Below are 19,551 nucleotides of genomic sequence, written 5' to 3' on the forward strand. Positions count from 1 at the left end.
AGCTTAGCTTTGCCTCCACGTTAAAGTATTTTTCCGTGCAAACATGTTATGCAATGTGTTTTTTCTACTTCTACGTGTTTTTCTTCTCCCTGAAGAGCCAGGGCTGGTACACGACATGTAGGAGGTGAGCAGTTAGTACTATAAGGCCGTAACAAGCTAGTGCTTATCATAGGCAAGAGAACAGTTTGACATCGAAAGGCGTGTCTCGGAACGATGGCCAGCTTTCGGCACATTCCTCTCAAGGATTACCTAAACAAGCCAGCATTTTTGAATAATTTACATCTGAGAGGGAAGGGCCATTCAGAAGGCTTTTTTCCATGATTATTTAAGCTATAAAAGGTGTCCCTGGGCAGCAGTGAGGGGAATTTTCAGAGACTTCAGCCAGGATTGGACGTCAAATGCCTGACATTTTCCCATGAGGGTGGAAATCTCTTTCTCGCAGTTGAACAGGGGTCATCAACTTGCTGGCATGAGAAAGATGAAGAGCATTACCAGGCCCTACGGTGATGAATTTTGAATGTATTCTTTGCTTTGCAATTATGCTATAATATAATCACATATATTTGCTGTGTACATTGCAGTTGAGAATCACTTTGATATATTTTCCTTTCATTGCTGTGACTATTTTTAAACGTGTGCCTCCTACCTACTAATCTCCTTTTTCAGGAACCTCGTGGTGGAATAATAATAAATGTCTTCTTTAAACTAAGAAGTGCATTCCAGAGACTTTTGTCAGCTCGGTCATTAGTGAAAGCAAAACATCCTATGAGGAGGAGGAAAGCCCTTTATGCAGGATGCGTCTAGAGCCGCACCAATGAAGGACAACCTTTGGATTAAAGTGAAGAGGGACTTTAAGGCACCGATTGTGAAGAACAACTGAAGGAGAAGAGTCATCATGCACTGAAGAGGTTATGCAACCAGTACTGGGGAATTAGTCTTCACCAGCAAGCTGGCAGAGTATGGAAACACAGACTTCTGACAGCCCCAGTGAAGCTGCCACAACTGCAAGCACTTGAGTGAAAAAACTAAAGGCAGTCTTCTGCCCGAGTGTCAAGACTGCAAACTGATAGTACTGGGACCTCCACAGAGAATATCAGGACAAGCCTTTGATAAGGGAGGTTTGAATGATGGAAGCAAGCATCATAAATGTTCCAAGAAGTCAATCAATCTATCACAATCAGGGCCAGCACCCTGCCTCAGAAATAAAATCCTGAACTTGTCCTGCCAAATGAAAAATTTCAAGGGCAGAGATCCACAATGGGTCTGAAACCTCTGTCCTCCCTGAAGACCAAAAAGTAAAGGGAGTAAAATCTTGTGCCCCTTGTCTTGTTGAAGCACCATGTGTAAGACTCCTTACTTCAGCAAGGACCTCTGCCTACAAAATTGAGGTGTAGACCGAAGAGCATATCCTGTTGAAGTGAAGAGAGTCCGGAGGAAGGGTCTAGAAGGGCAGAACTTAACTCTTGCAGATCAACTGCATGACCAATTGGTATGTCATGATCTAGTCCCAACTGGTGGAAAAGTGGAAGACAATTCACTGTCAGAAGATGATAGCTTTCCTGTTTGGGGGTGGGGTGGGGTGGGGGCAGAGGTGGTGTATCTGAATCACCTTCTTCCATACATCCATAATTCTTATCAAGCATAATAATGGTGTCCGAGCCAAAGCTGAATAACTTCTCCACCAGGGCAAATTTCTCTTGTGCCACTCAGATAATTCAGCCAACTTCGAGACAGAGCTGGCAACCACTCCAAATACAAGTCCTACACTTGCTCTGGGAGTGGCAATGTGGATGACGCAGGACAAAGATGGGATGGTGTTGCAGTCTTCAACTTCTTAGGTGCAGAGTACAGAGACTGTGAAAATGGAGAATTCAGAGGCATCTGCGTTGCAGCTTCCAAAGTCGTTGTAAGGGAATCCACCCTAAGAGAGTGGCCAAAAGCGTATTCAAGCGGTCCTGAAGATACCTAACAAAGCCAGATGGAAGGCCTTGACCTGACTGTGGTTGGCAGATGGTGTTAGAAATACTAGGGTACTGTTTTGCAACGCCATAATTGGCTCAGAGAAAGAGCCTGACTTCTGGGGATAATGCTGTGACCAAGAATGGTTCTGAGAACGGGATTGTTTCCCTGAAGAAGAGAATTTGACCTTTCTGTGTAACTTTTTCAGAAATATCTTTTTGGGATACCATTCACTCACTGGAGTCCAGCCTGTAGGAGAAAGGATACCCATAGGCTTTCATTTCGTTCCGTGGCCTCCTAATTCCCGATGACCTTCATGTGTATTAAAGACCACAACACACATGCCACAGAGAGTTATTGTTGTATCCAAGACTCCACAAGCCTCTGTTATGAGGATCCGATAAAGATATCTGCTGCTGCTGCTCTTACAGCAAGGTTTGAACAATCAAATTTTCGTTGGAGATATTTACCCTAGTCGCTGTTACAGCTGAGGGTTCAAGATCATGTCAATATGGTGTGAAAATCAGGTACTTATGTCAAAGCACAGGTTGGAGCTTATTATATGCAAGTGATAAGAAGTCTGGCACACAGAGCCATGGTCGCACCTCCAAGGAACAACCAGGTGGCACTCTAGAGCTACTGTTAGGGAAAGGTTTTCATGGACTGGTCTGACACCTACTGCCATACTCTTACTGTGAAGAATATGCAGAAAGATGTATCTATCAGAAATTGTTTGTAGGTGCAGATGCAATAAACCTGTAAGAGGGTGCAACCAACATATATACAAGATAAATCAATTACACCTTTCAAATGTATTTTGTTAAAATGTATAGCAACTCAAGATGCGTAAAATCTATAGATATTAATATGCAAATATATCCTTCGGAGGTTAGTATCTAACTGGTTGCAGAAGAACATAAAAGTTGAAAGTTAAGAAAAATTAGCAGTGCTACTGACTATCTCACAAAGATGAAATCTCTGAGCTTGGATGGATGAACTGCTTACCTCCATAAGACAAAGTATAGTTTAGGTTCTAGAGGAGGTTTATTATGAAGCCTTCAAAAGCAGCCATTCTTTCTACTTTCCTTGCCACATTCGTGAAACGTTCACATGATTGGCCAGTCAGTGTCAACTGCACGTTTTTAATTATTTATGGTTGGCAATTGACTTTCCATTTTGTTCTGGTGTTTGCAAACAATCAAATAAACTGCTCAGGCACATTGACATTGATGCCTCACAATTTGGCTTATATCTCAAAATCAGCTTACTGAACAATCATCAAACCAGGAAAAGACAGAGGGAAGGAAATGCCACTGAGCCATTAAAATTTGGTATAGTTGTGTTCTTCAGAGTAATGGACAGCAAAACTTTCTAACATTTCTCTCAATGCGGGAGTGCACACACACAATGGTTAAACCCTTCTTGGTATACATTTTTAATATTAAACTATAAAGCTGAAGTATAGGTTTTGTATTTGTTTTTAAAAAAAAGAAACATACATATGAATATTTATTTATATAAACGAAACTGAGGTAGGCCCTTAGTATTTCACAATTTTACTTACCTGAGTTCTTAATATTCTTAGCTGAACTATTCCTTCATTCTCCTCTTCTCTCATTCTTTCTGTGGTGAGCTGCAATCTTCCAATCAAATTTATCTTTCCCCTTTTCTGAACTTTAGCATTTTTTCTGGAAAGAAAGGAGTAATGAAATTAAGCAAACAAATTAACTTATGTAATATACATCTGGTACTACCTTTACTGCTTACTTTAGTTATGCTTAGGTGTACTATCCTCTCACCTGGGTAGTTACCAGACTGTAAATGTCATGTTACTTCTGAAGACTAGTAATTTGTTGTATAATTTACTTGGTAGATTCTTATGAGCATGCAGAAGTACACATTTTGGTACACCTCAGGTTTTACAGGAAAGATAATAGATCACTATTACATACTCTCACCACAGCATTCTTGGTTATCATTAAAAGGGGGCTCCCCCAGGTGTGGTCTCAGAGGCATAACCACTTCATAAGAAATCATGTGAAATTAACTCCTTTTAAAAAGGAAAGTAGTGTGATTTGGGAGTAGACTTTACATAGCAAAATGTACCCTGAAGAAAAAGAACATAGAACTTGTGAATAATTAGCTTTTTGAATATTGTTTCCTAAAACAAATGAGAAGTGAATTCAACAGATCAAGAGTAGACATGAGAAATATAAGGCCTTATGTGTTTTTATCTGAAACATGGACAACAGGCTATAGGGCATTGCCTCAAGAAGTTTTCATTCAAGATAATCAGTAAGCACCCCTTTGGATATGAAGTTAGTTGTGTGGCAGGGTGAGCCGAGAGTTGACATTGTGTAATATCACTTTTTTTCACACAATTACGGGAGTCCCCAAAACACAGCAGTTCACATAAAAAAACAGCAGGTCCCAAAAACATGCCAGTGTTGACAATACAAGTCAAAACAAGCAACTTAAGTATACTACTTAAGGTCAAGATAGCACCTGGCAAGTATAATATAAAATGCGTAATCGGTACAAAAGTCACTGTGAACAAAAGGAACACTTTTGGGGTGACTGAAAACTAATCCACTAGGGTGTTATAAAAATGTCTAAGAGAGATTAATAAGCAACTAATCATTTTGGGGGGGAAGCTGGGAGCAGGGGTCGGTTAATGTAATGGATGGAGGTGATGTTGTCAGACAGAACTTGAATGGCACTCCCTAACATGGAAGGGTATTTATAGCAAGGTGGAGCAACCACAGCTTAAGGATATTTACGTGTGTAACTACAGTAGCCTGCACCAATGGAGGACTGAGGGACATTCCACCAAAAGGCTGGAGGGATCCACTAACCATTACAGATCTAGATGACCAGAATGTAAGATCTGTAGATGAGCTGCAAGGATTTCCCCATGATGAAACCACTAACTCCTAAGGCACGTCTACAGGGCTTTCAGCCACCATCTGGCATGAGGCACCAATAGAAATCAAAAGATCTTGAGTCGCAGGAAGACCTGGAGTGCAGCGATCTAAACTTGAATCAGAAACATCGTTTGAATATCCGTAATCATCTAAGAAGCAGAGAAGGCCTGGCTGAACACAGAGAAGGTTGTGTAGGGTACAGTCCCAAAGAAGGCCAACCTCTGCATGGGAGAAAGTTGAACGTCTGGATATTGATGGTAGAGCCCAGGTTATGGAGCATAGTCATCATTCCTTGGAGAAGCTGATTGACCAGTGTTGAAGACCCTGCTTTCCCAAGCTCTCGTTCTAGTATGTAAATATATGGACATATTTGTAGTGAAGCCACCACTACTGGCAGCACCTTTGTAAAGACGCATGGGATGTTGTCAGTCACAATGCTGGGCTGAAATCTGACAACACTGATACCTTACTATGAAGATCAAATAATACCTGTGGATTATGGGAAAAGGAATACGAAAGCAGGTGTCCTGAAGTCCAGAGATACCAACCAATCTCTACAAATTAAATCCAATATGATGTGGTTTATTAACAACATCTTGAACTTGTTCTGCCAGGTTAACAAGTTCAGAATGCAGAGCTCCTGGATGGGGTAAAGCTGTATGAAAAAGTCTTTAAGTCAGAGATAATGGATGGGAATTAGGCCTCCCTCCTTCTTAGGGGCCAAGAATCAAAGGGAGCAGAATCCCATGCCCTTTTCCTCTGGAGGAAGCAGTTCTATGGCTCCTTTTTCCAGCAAAGCAAGGATCTAAATGGTTGTGTGTGTGTTGTGTACAGTACATTCTGGCAGTGGCTTAGTAAGGCAGAGTAGAAGGGAGTGATGTAGCCTGAATGACACAGGCATTCTGTGTGATTGCCTCCCACCTGGCAACTAAATGCAAAGATCTCCTTCCCACTGGAAGGTGGTGTCATGAGGGTGAAGAGTTTAAGTGGCTTCTTCCACAGAGCAACGGTGCGGTTCAATGCAGCCTCACTAACCGGAAGCAAGGGATGTGCTGTTGCTGTGGTTGATTGTAAAATTGCTGTCTGAGTGTTTGTGTTTACTTCTGTTGAATACAAGTTTGATTCCACTGCTTCTACCACCTTCGGAGTGATTGTCATAAAAGATGAAACCACCTCCACGGTGGTGCTACTGCAGTAGGGAATATCATTTTCTGGTGAATTTGCCTAGCCATTAGTGTTTTTTTTTTAAAATCCAAACATGTCCCAGCATCGGTATTATAAGGCAGCAGGAGATAATCAGCTTTTTGGATCATCATCCTCCATATGGCAAAAGTATTTGTTCTTTTCACAAAAAGGCCACCTGAGTCAACTGTGAAAGTGTCCCGGGAAAGCTCTACCCAGGGTTGTTTCGCCGTCTCTATCTACTAGCTTCTTCCCGTCTATCTAATCACTTTTTGAAACACACAAAGTTGACTGGATGTCCTCACACATCTACCATGTGTCATGCTTCATCAATGGGCAACCCCACGCTCTCCAAAACCCTGGCTTGATGGAGAGTGGGCCTACAGCATGAAGTCAAAGAGGCACTTTCTCAGCTCTGATGGAGCTATGTATTCACTAAATGGCTCAAAAGCAGTGTGGTAAACCAATATGAATTTTACTTACTGGAGTACCACTCATTATTAAAAACTGGGCGTGGAGTGTAAGAGAACTAGAACACCACAAAAGTGTTGTCATGTTTCTACCAAGGTGGCTCCTAAGAGTCCACGACATGCAAAGGATCTCATTAGAGCACACACCACTTGCATACAATTTTGATATAAGTAAAACTATGATTGTAACAGCCATTTCTTTCAGGTCCTCTGGTCACCTGTACGAAGATAGTCCAACATAAAGGTAAACAAGCATTTGTAATGCAGTGAGTCTTGTGTTTGCTCGAGTTAGAGCTATTAGTGTTGTAAATTCCTAACTGGACTTTCCTTGCCACTTAAATTGAAAATGAAAAGTAAAACAGATGACATAAGTGAGCCGATTCAAAGGGCCATCGCCGGCATGAGCATGAAGGAGAGAGACAAAGAGAAAAAGAAGTTTGCTCGCAGTCAAACGTATTGGCAATCGTGCAGTTATCCCTGTAACAGGGGCCGTCTGTAAAGTGGTAACAAAACCGCCCCAAGGCGGGACAAATGTAAAGCATTTACCAGTGATAACAAAGGATTTTTGTAAGACAAGCCCAGGAACGAGTGAAAGTGATGGGCGTGCGGTGGGCATGGTTAAAATCCCACAATACTTACAACAGGTCAAAGCGCTTGTGCGCTCGACCTAAAAACTAGAACCACATGCAGTGTAGTGATGTCGCTCCACACCACATGTGTATCACATACATTCACAATATATGTGCAGTATCACACAATGAAATGTTTGAACATTGCTCTTACCCAAGCTAAGGATCAATTGAACCACGTGGAGGAAAGCCCCAGGAACCCCTTTGATCACAGTTTGGGTCAGAGTAGGGGATTTCAAAAATTGAGTTAAGAGTGCCATGATCCCCAATCAAAAATGAACCAGTCATTAGCCCTTCTATATCCCGCTTACTTCAATAAGGTGCTTTCCTCTCAGTTAACCTAGTATTTGCAGCTCTTCCTCCCGAAAATACATTGTTATCTTTGCATTGCCTTTAAATACACTGGTCAGATGCACCTGACATGACATTATGTTCCTAAGCTGTGAGCTCAGTAGTGCTCAAATTGTGGCAATGGTTATAACAGTGACCCAGTACCAGACAGTACTGGTCTACCCAGAGAGGATGATCTAAGTTTGCTGTATTTTTGGTAGGGTGCAAAACAAAACTTAGGTATTCTTGGTTTCTCTGCTACGAGTAATTTGGATTTGTGCTGGGTAATCCAGTCACTGGAACTGGCTTCTTCCACCATCGGCTTTAACGTATTAATCAATCTTGGAGTAGGATCTTTCCTTAGTATTTCATAGTTACCCATGTTAGCTAAGAGGAAATTACATTCAGCACTGTACATAGTTTTGTTCATGACAATAATAGCGTCCCTCTTGTCTGCAGGTTTTATCATGAGGCTGCTGTTACTTCTCAAGGCTGCTAGTGCCTGGGACTCTCTGTGTAAGGTTACGAAAGATATGTCTGTCATTATGATTGATGTCTTCAATCTCCCTCAGAATAGCCTGCTCAAAGAAAAAGGATCTTGCATGGTAGTGTTTGAGTGGGCAGCTGAAACTTGGATTCGTTTTTCAAGCCAGTATTCGAGTCTTCACTGGGGACAATTTCTTTCTTGAAGCCTGAGGCGTCTGAAAAACTGGGCCTGTTCAGTATGCCATGTGAACATATCAGTGCTTGAAGTGGGGACAAAACCTAATCCTTTAGACAGGACCTTATGTTCCTCAGCTGTGAGCTCAGTAGTGCTCAGAATCTATGATGTCATGTCTCTGCTTGTAGATGGGAAAGTCTCCTTCCCCCTGCTCTCTGCCATTATTTGTGGTGGCTGTTCGCCTTCCCATTGAACCCTGGGTGTCTGTTTCTGTTGTGGCCTCTGCTTGTGTATGAAAAAGGAGGCCGCCCCTGATACACCTGTGGCCAGTATCTAAATGGCAACATAGGGAGATTTGTCATCACTTCAGGGTGGAATGGTCTATAATTTCCCCCATAGCTATCCTCATCACTGCTACCACTACTTCTCTCTTTGTCTAAACTAAAAGTCAAGTTCTGGGGAGTCGCCCTGAGCCTAGGTTGGCATCTTGGTGCCTGGGTAGAAGTTTGGGTTTTTTCATAATAATCCTCTGCAGTGTATAGGAATGTTTTCTCATAGCTAAATTTCTGCACATACTTCCTCAATTTGGTCAATTTGGATTTGGTGAGAAACTCCTTCTATTGTGTGTGATCTGAATTAATTTCTTCAAGTTTCTTTTTAAAAACTGAAATGTGCACTAGGGAGTTCAGGTTGTTCTCACTGGCTTGCACCTTAACCAGCAAGTGGTCGGACATCTTACTGCTGAATTAATGATCAAGACCAGCCAGTCCCTAGTGCAATAGTCGTCGTACTCAATAGCAAAGACATCTGAATGTGAGCCAAAGGTTTCATCCAAAAGGGTGACCCTGAGGGAGGACTATAAATATAGTATGTCGTTAAAATTAGCTTTGACCAAGTCTTTCACTCTATGGATATTTTGTCCCCGAATCTACTGCTTTGATGGAACTAAAGCCCCTCCCTGGTCAGCGCTTGTGCCCAGGGAGGACCCAAACAAATGGGGGGATGGTTCCTTAGGTTCTACTTCAACTGAGGTGCAACTTCACAAAGCATCTTGGTCAGAGCCGCTATAGTCACCATCCCCACAGAAGTGGCTTCCTCTTGAGAAGTGGTGCAGGGGGTGGTACAGCCATTCTGAAGAGATCCAGCATTGCAAGCTTGACCTATGAAGTGTCGGCTCATGGATGCAGAAACTCAGGTCTTAACATTTTTGATGACAAGTTTTCCCCAACAATAAGATTTAGTTGCTGCTGGGGAACGTTGTTGAAACGTACTGGGAGTGGGTCTGTTTCACGACTAACGAGTCTGTGTGGAAACATATTTTGGCTACCCACTATTTAAGGGCCTTTGAGTGCAAGGAGGCATAAGAATCAGACTGTGGCAGAATGCTTGAACACCATACACCACATGTAGATATAATGGGGTCTGAGAGAAAGATCTCCTTGCGGCATTTTCCAAAAGACTTGAAGCCTAAAATCTTTTGTGGAGAGATCTGGCCTAGACTCAGGTGAAGTGGAGGAACGTTCGAGTCAGTGACACAGAGACCTACGGACCACATCAAATGGGTGCCAACAATCAATATCTGATATTAGTGCCCCGGTTGATTCCTACAAAACTCTGGTGATGTCACATTTGCAAATTGTTAAACAGGAGATATGTGGCCTTTTCAAAAGAGCTTCAGTTTCATTCAATCCTGTCACAGTACATTAGTTTTACTGGAGTGCTTTGAATCCAAAATAGAATCCTTGAAATCCGATTGGTGCCGATGTTTAACCTGCTGGTGAGGATCCAGGGGGGCCCTTCCAGCTCTGTGGGGGATCAAAAGCCCTCCAGAGGGGCTAGGCCAGTCGCAAAATTATGATGTGCATGGCCTCAAAAAAATATCTTTAAGCTGAGCAAGAGCCCCTCTGGCTCCGGAAAAGTCATGGAAGGGCAGAGTGGACCATGACCCAGGTGCTGCCAAGGTGAGAGACCTGGAGTGCCAGTGCTCCAATGCCTCAACAGAAGACTTTGATGGGCCCAGCGAAATCAAAGAACTCTTCAACTTCTTTGAGTTATGTTTGTGGTACTTACCCAACTTCCCAGATGACTTTGAGCAGGATGACAATCGCGGTGTTCGATTCCGCAAATGTTATCAGGACCTTAGGAGCTTGAGGGATCGCTTCATTAGTGCCTTGGGGGCACGGCAAGGCAGTCATTGCATGTCTTGGAGTTGGGTCCCTCTCCAAGCACCACAAACAAATGAAGTGTGCGTCTGTCACAGACATCTGTCTGTAAAAAGCACCACATGGTTTGAAACCAGTCGGTTTTTTGGGAGAACAGCCTGTCACATCAAGAGAGAAAATCCTTCAAAAAAGGGTTTGACAACAGTTGATAAAACACGACTGAGGGTAGGTATTCATGAATCAGAGATATCTGGTGCAGAAAGGTAAGAACTGACATCAGTGAGCAGGCGTGAAGCATGTCATTTCCAGCACAGATGTTGCTGACGCGGAGCTAAGGACATCTTAAGAATTTTGGGGACCCCTCTCTGGAACAGCTTCGAATTTATGATCCAACTTCAGCTCTTCTCTTTCTTACTTTCTTAGGCCAAGAAACTGACAGTGCACAGGCGCACTCATTAAAATTTGAAATGTGTTTACATCTAATATTCAGGGAGAGTGACTTGTGTGGTCAATATTGTAACACAGCAGCAGCTCACTAATGTCTGATAGAGACTTCTAACTGCAGTTTTGTCACCTATCTAATACATCCAGACATCAGACTGGATCCAGAAACTTTAGTGCAGCAATATCCTCCAGCATCAACAGGTGTCTCATCATGGCTCTGCTTACAACTATCTCATGCGTTCATGACGTCAGCTTTCATTTATATATAAATATATATACACCTTGGGCTAGCGTCCGTTTCTTTCTTTTCACACCAACTGACATGGATACAGATTTTTAACTGTCATTCAACAGTTGTCTTTTAATTTCTATTAGATATTACTTGTGGTGTACAAATGTCACCTAAATCTTGAGGTTTTAAACTTTGTATGACCTGTACCCAGCAGATGTTGGTCACAGACCCACACAATGTATGTCTATGGTGTCTTGGTTTGGGACATTACTCAAAGTCATGTTCGTCATGTGCCAAGATGAACAAGGCTCACAGTAGCCGAATTGAGAAAGTCAAAAACTTGTTCAATGTCAATGGCGCGTTGATTTGTGTTGCGGTCAAGAAGACCTTCTTGCATGGGGAGGGTGGGTGGAGGCACGAGGTACAAGCTTGGAATCAGAAGCACCATGCACATCAGAGAGACCAAGAGGGTAATTTAGGGTTTCTAAAGCATTAGGAGTGATGGGTATAAAACGGCTGAGAGTGGAAGGAGATAGTGATAAGAATTTGATGTTTATTCCGAATCCGAATTCTGCCTGCTCAATATATATGGATGAAATGTTGATATGTAATGATGATATACACACTGCCACATGTTATAGCTGTGATAAGAGATACTACCAAACTGTGGCTGGAAAATTAATAAAACGTTTATCAAAAAAAGACTATCTTGTTCACCATCAAGAGGTCGTTCAAAAGATAGAACTTTATTGGAGTCAAGCAAATCTAGGAAGAGCCATAAGAAGAGCAAACATGGATCCACTGTGTCACGCTACTCTCATCATTCCCGCCATTTAGAGTCTTCGGGATGGAATTGCTCCCCTAGGTCATTCCTCTATGTTAGGACAACCTTCGGCATCCTTACGTTTTCATCTCTCATCCAGTAAGGTAGCAAAGCCAGATCAGGGCCAGCAGCTTCAGAAGGCTACAGACCATCACTAGCAGTGTTCCGATGAATCTGACATTCCTTCTGGCTCCATGGATTCCAGGGGCCTCTGGTTGATCAATCGTCAGTGAATCCATCTTCAACACTAAAAGTGATTCTTGGGTTGGTTGTGAGGCCAACAACATTGGGTCCATTGAATATGGAACCTTTGACACCTTTACTTTTGGCGCCATGCTTGACACTGCAGATTGTCAATTCAAGGCCACAGGTGATGAAGAGATTGACAATGCTGGTACTAGGTCCGATCGGTCTTTTGGACTCTAAAAGCAATTTAGCATCGCATTTGGCTTACGCTTGGTCAGAACTGGTTTTATCAAGGGAGGAGATTCTTTTTGATATAGAGTATCTTCAGGATGATATTTTGCAAGATTTGCAAAATACAAGTGATCAACACTTCTCCTGATGTTGGATTGTCATGTCCTACAACAATCGTCACTACTGAGGAGGCAGCATCATTTGCCACTGTCATACGTAGGGAAGCAGAAACTTGATCATTTTTTGCCCACACAAGAGGTTAAAACAACTTTACTGACAGAGATCCAGCAAGTGCTTCACAGGAGCCCTTGTTACCATTTAATAGGGCCTTGATGTATGTTTTAATAGGCACCTGGGCTAAACCAGGATCTTGTCCTTCAGTTAATCAACAAATTGAGGAGAGACATTGTTTGACACCCAGGCAATGCGGGATTTTTGCTACAACATCCAACTTGAGAACGCTTAATAGTTCAACAAGATGTACTAATGCTTTGCCTACTTCCACGCCTGATGCAGAGTCTAAAAAGATGGAGGCTTATACCAAAAAGGTATTTTCTTTAGCTACTTTGGTTTTAAAGTCAGTGAAAACTTCTTATCTGCTGGGAAGATATTCCCATGCTTTATAGGATGGAGTGGCTGATGTTTTACCTGCAGTCCCAGAGGAAACTCGAAAGATCTTGCAGAGTTGGTTGCGGATGAACAGGATGCAGCACAATTTTCAATAAAAAGTGGTCTTGATAACACAGACTGTTTAAGTACAGCACTGGGGACCAGTGTGGTGATAAGATGGCATGCTTGGATCCACTTAACTGGTTCTTCCTCAGTTATCCAATATTCTTTCATGAGCATGCAATTTGATGGTATAAGGTTGTTTGGGGAAAAAGCAGGTAGACCTAGATTTAAAGAGAGCAAATCCACGGCCCGTTCTTTAGGTTTGGCACCTCAGGCTCCTCAACTATCACAGCAGCAGCGTTCAATTGAAGGTTTTTGAAGATTTCAACTTCAGAGGCCGACGGTTTATGCCACCAGTGCAACAGACCACCCAGGCTTTTAGGAGATGTGGTTGTGCAGCAGACAGACATCATACAACCACTCAGATGCAACATTCTGCCCAAACTCCAGCTCCCAATCTCCCACAGCAACCACAGAGACTCTTTAAGTTGAACTTGGTGCCTTACGATCAGCCGATTTGGGAGTACATCAGCAATTAACTACTGCCATGGAAGAGCATAATGTCAGATCAATGGGTGCTTCAGATCTTGGTACAATGATATTCTCTGCCTTTTCAGTCATTCACTTTGGGCATTCCTCCACTACTATAACATCTGTCAGAGGACCATTTGTCTATTATTCGAAAAGCAGTTCAGGCTCTCTTGGCAAAGGGGGCGATAATGAGGATCCTAGTTTTGAGGAGAGGGACTGGTTGTTATTCCAGCTATTTTCTAATACTGAAAAAGGAGGGGGTTCTTCACCCCATTTTAGTTCTATCTGCCTTGGATGCAGGAGACTGGATGGTGGCGCTAGATCAGTGGGGTGCACATTTTCACATCCCCATTCTACAATTACACAGACTTTATCTGCATTTTCAAGTAGGACAGGAGAATTTTTGGTTCTTTGTCCTTCCCTTTGGGCTGACCGGTGCACCTTGAGTGTTCACAAAGGTGGTGGCGATGGTCACAGCCCATCTTCGGAGGTTGGGACTACCAGTCTTTCCATACTGCGACGACTGGCTGTTAAAGGCAGATTCACCTCAAGCAGTTGTCAACCATCACCAGGTGATAGCCGACATATTGACATTGTTGGGTTTTACCGTCAATGTCCCCCAAGTAATACTCAACTCCTTTGCTGAGGTTACCTTTCATCCGGGCTTTCTGGATATGGTTTTGTTTCAATCTATACCTCGCATGAAGGTAATTCGGGCTATGATTCTACTGTTTCAGTCTGCAGCCTGGGTCTCAGTAAGAGACACTCAGACTTCTAGGTCTCTTGGCATGCTGTATCCTACTTGTGGACCATGCCAGGTAGCATATGCAGCCTCTGCAGTGGAATTTGAAGTCTCAATGAGCTTAACAGCAAGGAAATCCATCAGAATTCATTCAGTTGTCAGAGGAGACTGCAAAAGTTCTGCAGTGGTGGCTACTCAAATGCAACTAGACCAATGGCAGGCCTCTCTCCTTACCTTACTCAGAGCTGACCGTTGTGACGGGTGTGTCGGTACTTGGCTGGGGAGGTGGAGATCAGAGAACTCTGATATCCGGCAGAAGCTGGACTTCAAATAAATCTGTTGGGGCTTCGAGTGATCAGTTTGGCTTTAAAAGCTTTCCTTCCAGGGAACAAGGGGGAGCGAGTGCAGGTACTCACTGATAATACGACCACCATGTGGTACTGCAACAAACAGGGCAGAGTGGGGTCAGGGGTTCTGTGCTTGGAAGCGTTCAGTCTTTGGAAGTGGCTGAGTGATCATGGTATATCTCTTATCATCCAACATCTGTGGGTTTTTTTAAACGTTGTAGCAGACAAACTCAGCCGGTGATACCTAGTGGATCACGAATGGCATTTAATCTCAAAGGTGATACACAGTATCTTCCATGATTGGGAGAGCCCTGGCTCGATCTATGTGACAGCATAGAGAATGTGGAGTGTCTTTTTTGGGTTGGAGTACTCAAGAAAGTCTTCCCTAGGAGATGCCTTCCGCTTGCATTCAGGTTTGGGGCTATTATATGCCTATCCATCTCTACCTCTCCTGCCCAGAGGGCTCAAGAAGATAAAAGACCAGGGGTACCTAGAAATTTTGCCCACGGGAATCATTTCTCCAATTTGGCTGCCTCTTCGGAAGGATCTCCTGTCACGGCAGCAGGGTTGAGTTTTCCCCCGAACTCAAGCAGTTTATACCTCCATGCAAGGAAATTGAGCGGTAGCAGTTGATGAAATCTGATCTTCCTCCAGAAGTGCTCGGGTGCTGCTGGCACCCAGGCTTGCATCTTAAAAAAACTGTTTATGATGGTCACTAGAAAATGTTTGTGGTGTGGTGTTCCTCACATCAAATCCAGCATCTAAAAGCCTCTATTTCTGATATTCTTTTATTTTGTTTTGTTTTGTTTTATCTCTGGCACAGCAAGTCCATGCTGTGTCTATGGCTAAAGGTTATTTAGCAGCCCTTTCAGCTTTCTTACATTTGCCAGAGCAACAATCATTGTGATATGTTTTTTAAACGGTTGATTCATATATTTCCGCCTGTTCCTTTTAGAACGCCACTGTGGGACTCAAATGTAGTTTTGGCCTATATTATTGTGTGCGCCTTTTGAGCCTATGGACAGTTGTTCTTTGAGGCTGCTGATGTTGAAAACTGTGTTCCTTTTCACTATTACGTCTGCTAGGCATGCAAGTGAGTTTCAGGTAGGTTTTGGAATCAGTGCCTCCTTATGCTTCATTTTTTGCTGATAAGTTGACCCTTCAAACGAGGGCAGCATTCCTGCGAAGGTGGTTATGCCTTTTTATGGAGGGCAATCCATCACTTTGTCGTTTTTGATGTCCTGCCTCATTGCTCAAAAAAAGAAGAACAATCAATGTCTACATCCTAAGAGATCTCTCAGTTTTTATCTGGAGAGGCTAAGAAACTCTGGAGTTAAAAAGGGTAAGGCACAGAAAAAGAGCACAATATCTAGATGGATTGTCTTATGTATTAAGATTTGTTAAAAACTAGTTTGTAGACAACCACCAGAAGAGTTGCATGCACACTCTACTAGGGCAAAAGCTGCTACTATGGCATTAGCTCGGGGTGTGCAGGTTTTGGAAATTTGTCAGGCTGCTATGGGGGCATCTTTGCACACATTCACTACACATTTTGACTAGATATTCAAGTCCGGAGGGAACGAAAATTTGCCCAATCTGTCCCTCAGGATGCCTAGTTTTAGCCTTTGCGCAAACCCAGCTCCTGGGAGGTACTGCTCTGGTATTGATTCGAAAGGTGAAGAAAATGCGGTTAGAAATCTAAGAAGAAATTACTTACTTTCCGTAATGCCTTTTCTGGTGGAGGCTCAATCTAACCCCAGATCCCCCACCTACCTTCCGACTTTCCCATTCTTCTGAGTTGTCTCATGAAAATCTGTTGATAAAACAATTTCAATACTGGCCATTTGCACACAAAAGACTATTAAAATTAGTTTTTTTTAATGTTCCTCGCCTGTTGGTACCGATGGAAGACGTAAAGAAACTGACAAGTGCAAGCAGGTGTCATACATAGACGTAAGTGGACGTCAGGAACGCACACGATGGAGTCAGAAGCGGAACCATGATGTTGCATGATGGCACCTGCCAACACTGAAAGATACTGCTGTACAAACACTTATGGATCCAGTCTGATGTCCGGTGATAATCAAAAAGTGAGAAATCTGCAGTTAGTTAGTCTCTACCAGAAAAGGCATTACGGCAGGTGTAGGAAGCTGGCTCTGTATGTACCACGTCAAAATGAGATGTATTGTGCACAGAGTCCAGGGGTTCCCCAGAGGCTTGACAGAGGCAATATTAGATAATACTAATGCTCTATTTGTGGTAGTGTGGTCGAGCAGTTAGTCTTATCAGAGGGTAGTGATAAGCATTTGTTGTACACATACAAAGGGGGTTGGGGGGGAGGGGGTGTCTCGGACAAACCCCTGGTGGGATAGGGCAGAGGGCCACCTACCGGTCGATGCTGCATCGGGGGTCAGGTTCTGCAAGGTCTGGGGGGCTGTGGGTGCAGTGTGTCCTTTAGGCGTTGGATATCTTCGTCCAGAGCTCGCGGTCAGGGGGGTCCTCTGGATTCTCTCTGCAGGTATCATTGTGGGGGCTTGGAGGGGTCAACCCAGGGTGGGCTCTTGTTCCGAATCACCTGGAGACCCTTTCTTGCTGGGTGAACCACCTGGACATGGGCCGTGGGTGCACAGGGGTCAGTACTCACGCATCCAGAGTGAGGCGGGATTCCTTGGTAGGAAGTTTCTTTGGGACAGAGCGCTGTCCTCAGGAGTTCTGGGTCCTTTTGGGCGCAGGGCAGTCCTCTGGAGTTGGCAGAGGTCTCTGGGCCCACTGGATACGTTGCTGTTCTTTTTGCAGGTTCTTTGAAGCAGGAGACAGGCCGGTAGGGCTGGGGTCAAAGCAGTTGTCGTCTTCCTCCTTCTCTGCTGGGGTTTCAGCTTAGCAGCCCTTCTTTGTAGGTCGCCAGGAATCTGGTGAGCTGGGTTCAGGGAGGCCTTTAAATTCTAAATTTAGGGGCGTGTTAGAGTCAGGGGGCAGTAGCCAATGGCTACTGTCCCTGAGGGTGGCTATACCCTCCTTGTGCCCACTCCCTTTGGGGAGGGAGGATACATTCTTGTCCCTATTGGTCCCTGTCCTCCAAACCAAGATGGAGGATTCTGCAGGGAGGGGGTGACTTCAGCTCTGGACACATTAGGGGTGGTCCTGGCTGAGGAGGTCACTCATCTCTGTTTTCCTAATTTTCCCGCCAGACTTGCCGCCAAAAGTGTAGTTGTGTCCAGGGGCCGGGCATCTCCACTGGGTGGAGTGCCCTGGCTGCACTGTAATCCGAGGCTTGAGCCTTTGAGGCTCACCGCCAGGTGTTACAGTTCCTACAGGGGGAGGTGTGAAGCACCTCCCCCCAGGACAGGCTTTGTTTCTGACCACAGAGTGCACAAAGACACTCACCCCATATGGTCAAAAACTTATCTGAAAGTGGCAGGCTGGCACAGACAGGTCAGTCTTACACAAGCAGTTGGGCTAACAGACAGGGGGCATCTCTAAGATGCACTCTGTGTGCATTTTTCAATAAATCCCACACTGGCATCAGTGTGCATTTATTGTGCTGATAAGTTTGATACCAAACTTCCCAGATTTCAGTGCAGCCATTATCGAACTGTGGAGTTTGTGTTTAACAAACTCCCAGACCATATACTCTTATAGCTACCCTGCACTTACAATGTCTAAGGTTTTGCTTAGACACTGTGGGGGCATAGTGCTCGTGCACACATGCCCTCACCTGTGGTGTAGTGCACCCTGCCTTAGGGATTTAAGGCCTGCTAGAGGGGTGACTTACCTATGCCACAGGGAGTGTGAGGTTGGCATGGCACGCTGTGGGGAGTGCCATGTCGACTTAGTCATTTTCTCCGCACCAGCACACACAAGCTGTGAGGCAGTGTGCATGTGCTGAGTGAGGGGTCCCCAGGGTGGCATAAGACATGCTGCACCCCTTAGAGACCTTCCCTGGTATCAGGGTCCTTGGTACCAGGGGTACCTGTTACAAGGGACTTATCTGAGTGCCAGGGCTGTACCAATTGTGGAAGCAAATGTACAGTTTAGGGAAAGAACACTGGTGCTGGGGCCTGGTTAGCAGGGTCCCAGAACACTTTCAATCAAAACTTAGCATCAGCAAAGGCAAAAAGTTAGGTGGTAACCATGCCAAGGAGGCATTTCCTTACAACTGTTGTTTCTTAAAATAACATATATGTGAAACGTTAGGCACTGTTATAAGGGCCTGTAAAAACAAAGCTATTTTTACCTGTCATTTCATCTTTCATACAACAGTAACCTAGCACCTCTGAGGTGGCTAGATATCCGAGAAAACTGTCCACCCAAAACACCTTCATCAATTTTGTGAACCAGAAAGAATCAAAGTGTACAATCATACCAAGATGTTCAGGCACATGCACTGCATGGGCAGATTTTAGAGGACAACTTCGAACGACAGTTGACGGTCTCCGCCATAATCAGGAGGCCAGTACTGCATAGGCAGCCATCTGGGAGAAGTTGGACCAAGAAACTTCAGAGCACACTGAGGACTGAAGGAACTGAGAAAAACATTCAGTACCTACAAGTGGTGAAGTGGTATTCTGGCTTAAGAAGTAGGCACATATTTGAAGTAAACCTGGGACAGGCCACACATGTACCATACTACCCACTTAAGAAGATTTAGTGCTGTGCAAAAAATACTTCAGGTGAGATTATCCCAAGAAGCACTAGGACAGGAGGTTGAATCTAACAGTAAATAGTGTATGACAGGCTTAAAATTATGCGTTTTATAAATACTTATTCCTGGAAATATGACCATATTCATGGTGAACTACTGAAATTGGAAATGTAAAGTGTAATTTTTGTCTCATAAGGCTAGTAGATCCAGACAATGCACCGTGCAATCCTTGCTCTGAAAAGCCGTGCTACAAAACAAAAACAAAATGCAGAACTTATTCAGCTTCACAAACTACGTTAAATTCACATCTGCATCTAAAGCGGCATGACCATTTCATTCAGTAGCACACATCCAGACTGTCTGTTAATTGTGAATTTACAATGC

At 43.8% G+C, this 19,551-nt stretch overlaps 1 protein-coding gene across 2 annotated transcripts in view; it reads right to left on the reverse strand.

Moving 5' to 3' along the window:
- The window catches only part of CUL5 (cullin 5), a 497,462-nt gene that overhangs the window by 38,236 nt on the left and 439,675 nt on the right, over positions 1 to 19,551 (reverse strand). For both annotated transcript variants that reach the window (XM_069202325.1, XM_069202326.1), the window contains exon 18: positions 3,524 to 3,647. In XM_069202325.1, coding sequence (XP_069058426.1) covers positions 3,524 to 3,647 — 124 coding nt within the window. The remainder of the gene's footprint in view (positions 1 to 3,523; positions 3,648 to 19,551) is intronic.

This window comes from Pleurodeles waltl, chromosome 8 (genome assembly GCF_031143425.1).
Source record: "Pleurodeles waltl isolate 20211129_DDA chromosome 8, aPleWal1.hap1.20221129, whole genome shotgun sequence".
NCBI classification, from domain to species: Eukaryota; Metazoa; Chordata; class Amphibia; order Caudata; family Salamandridae; genus Pleurodeles; species Pleurodeles waltl.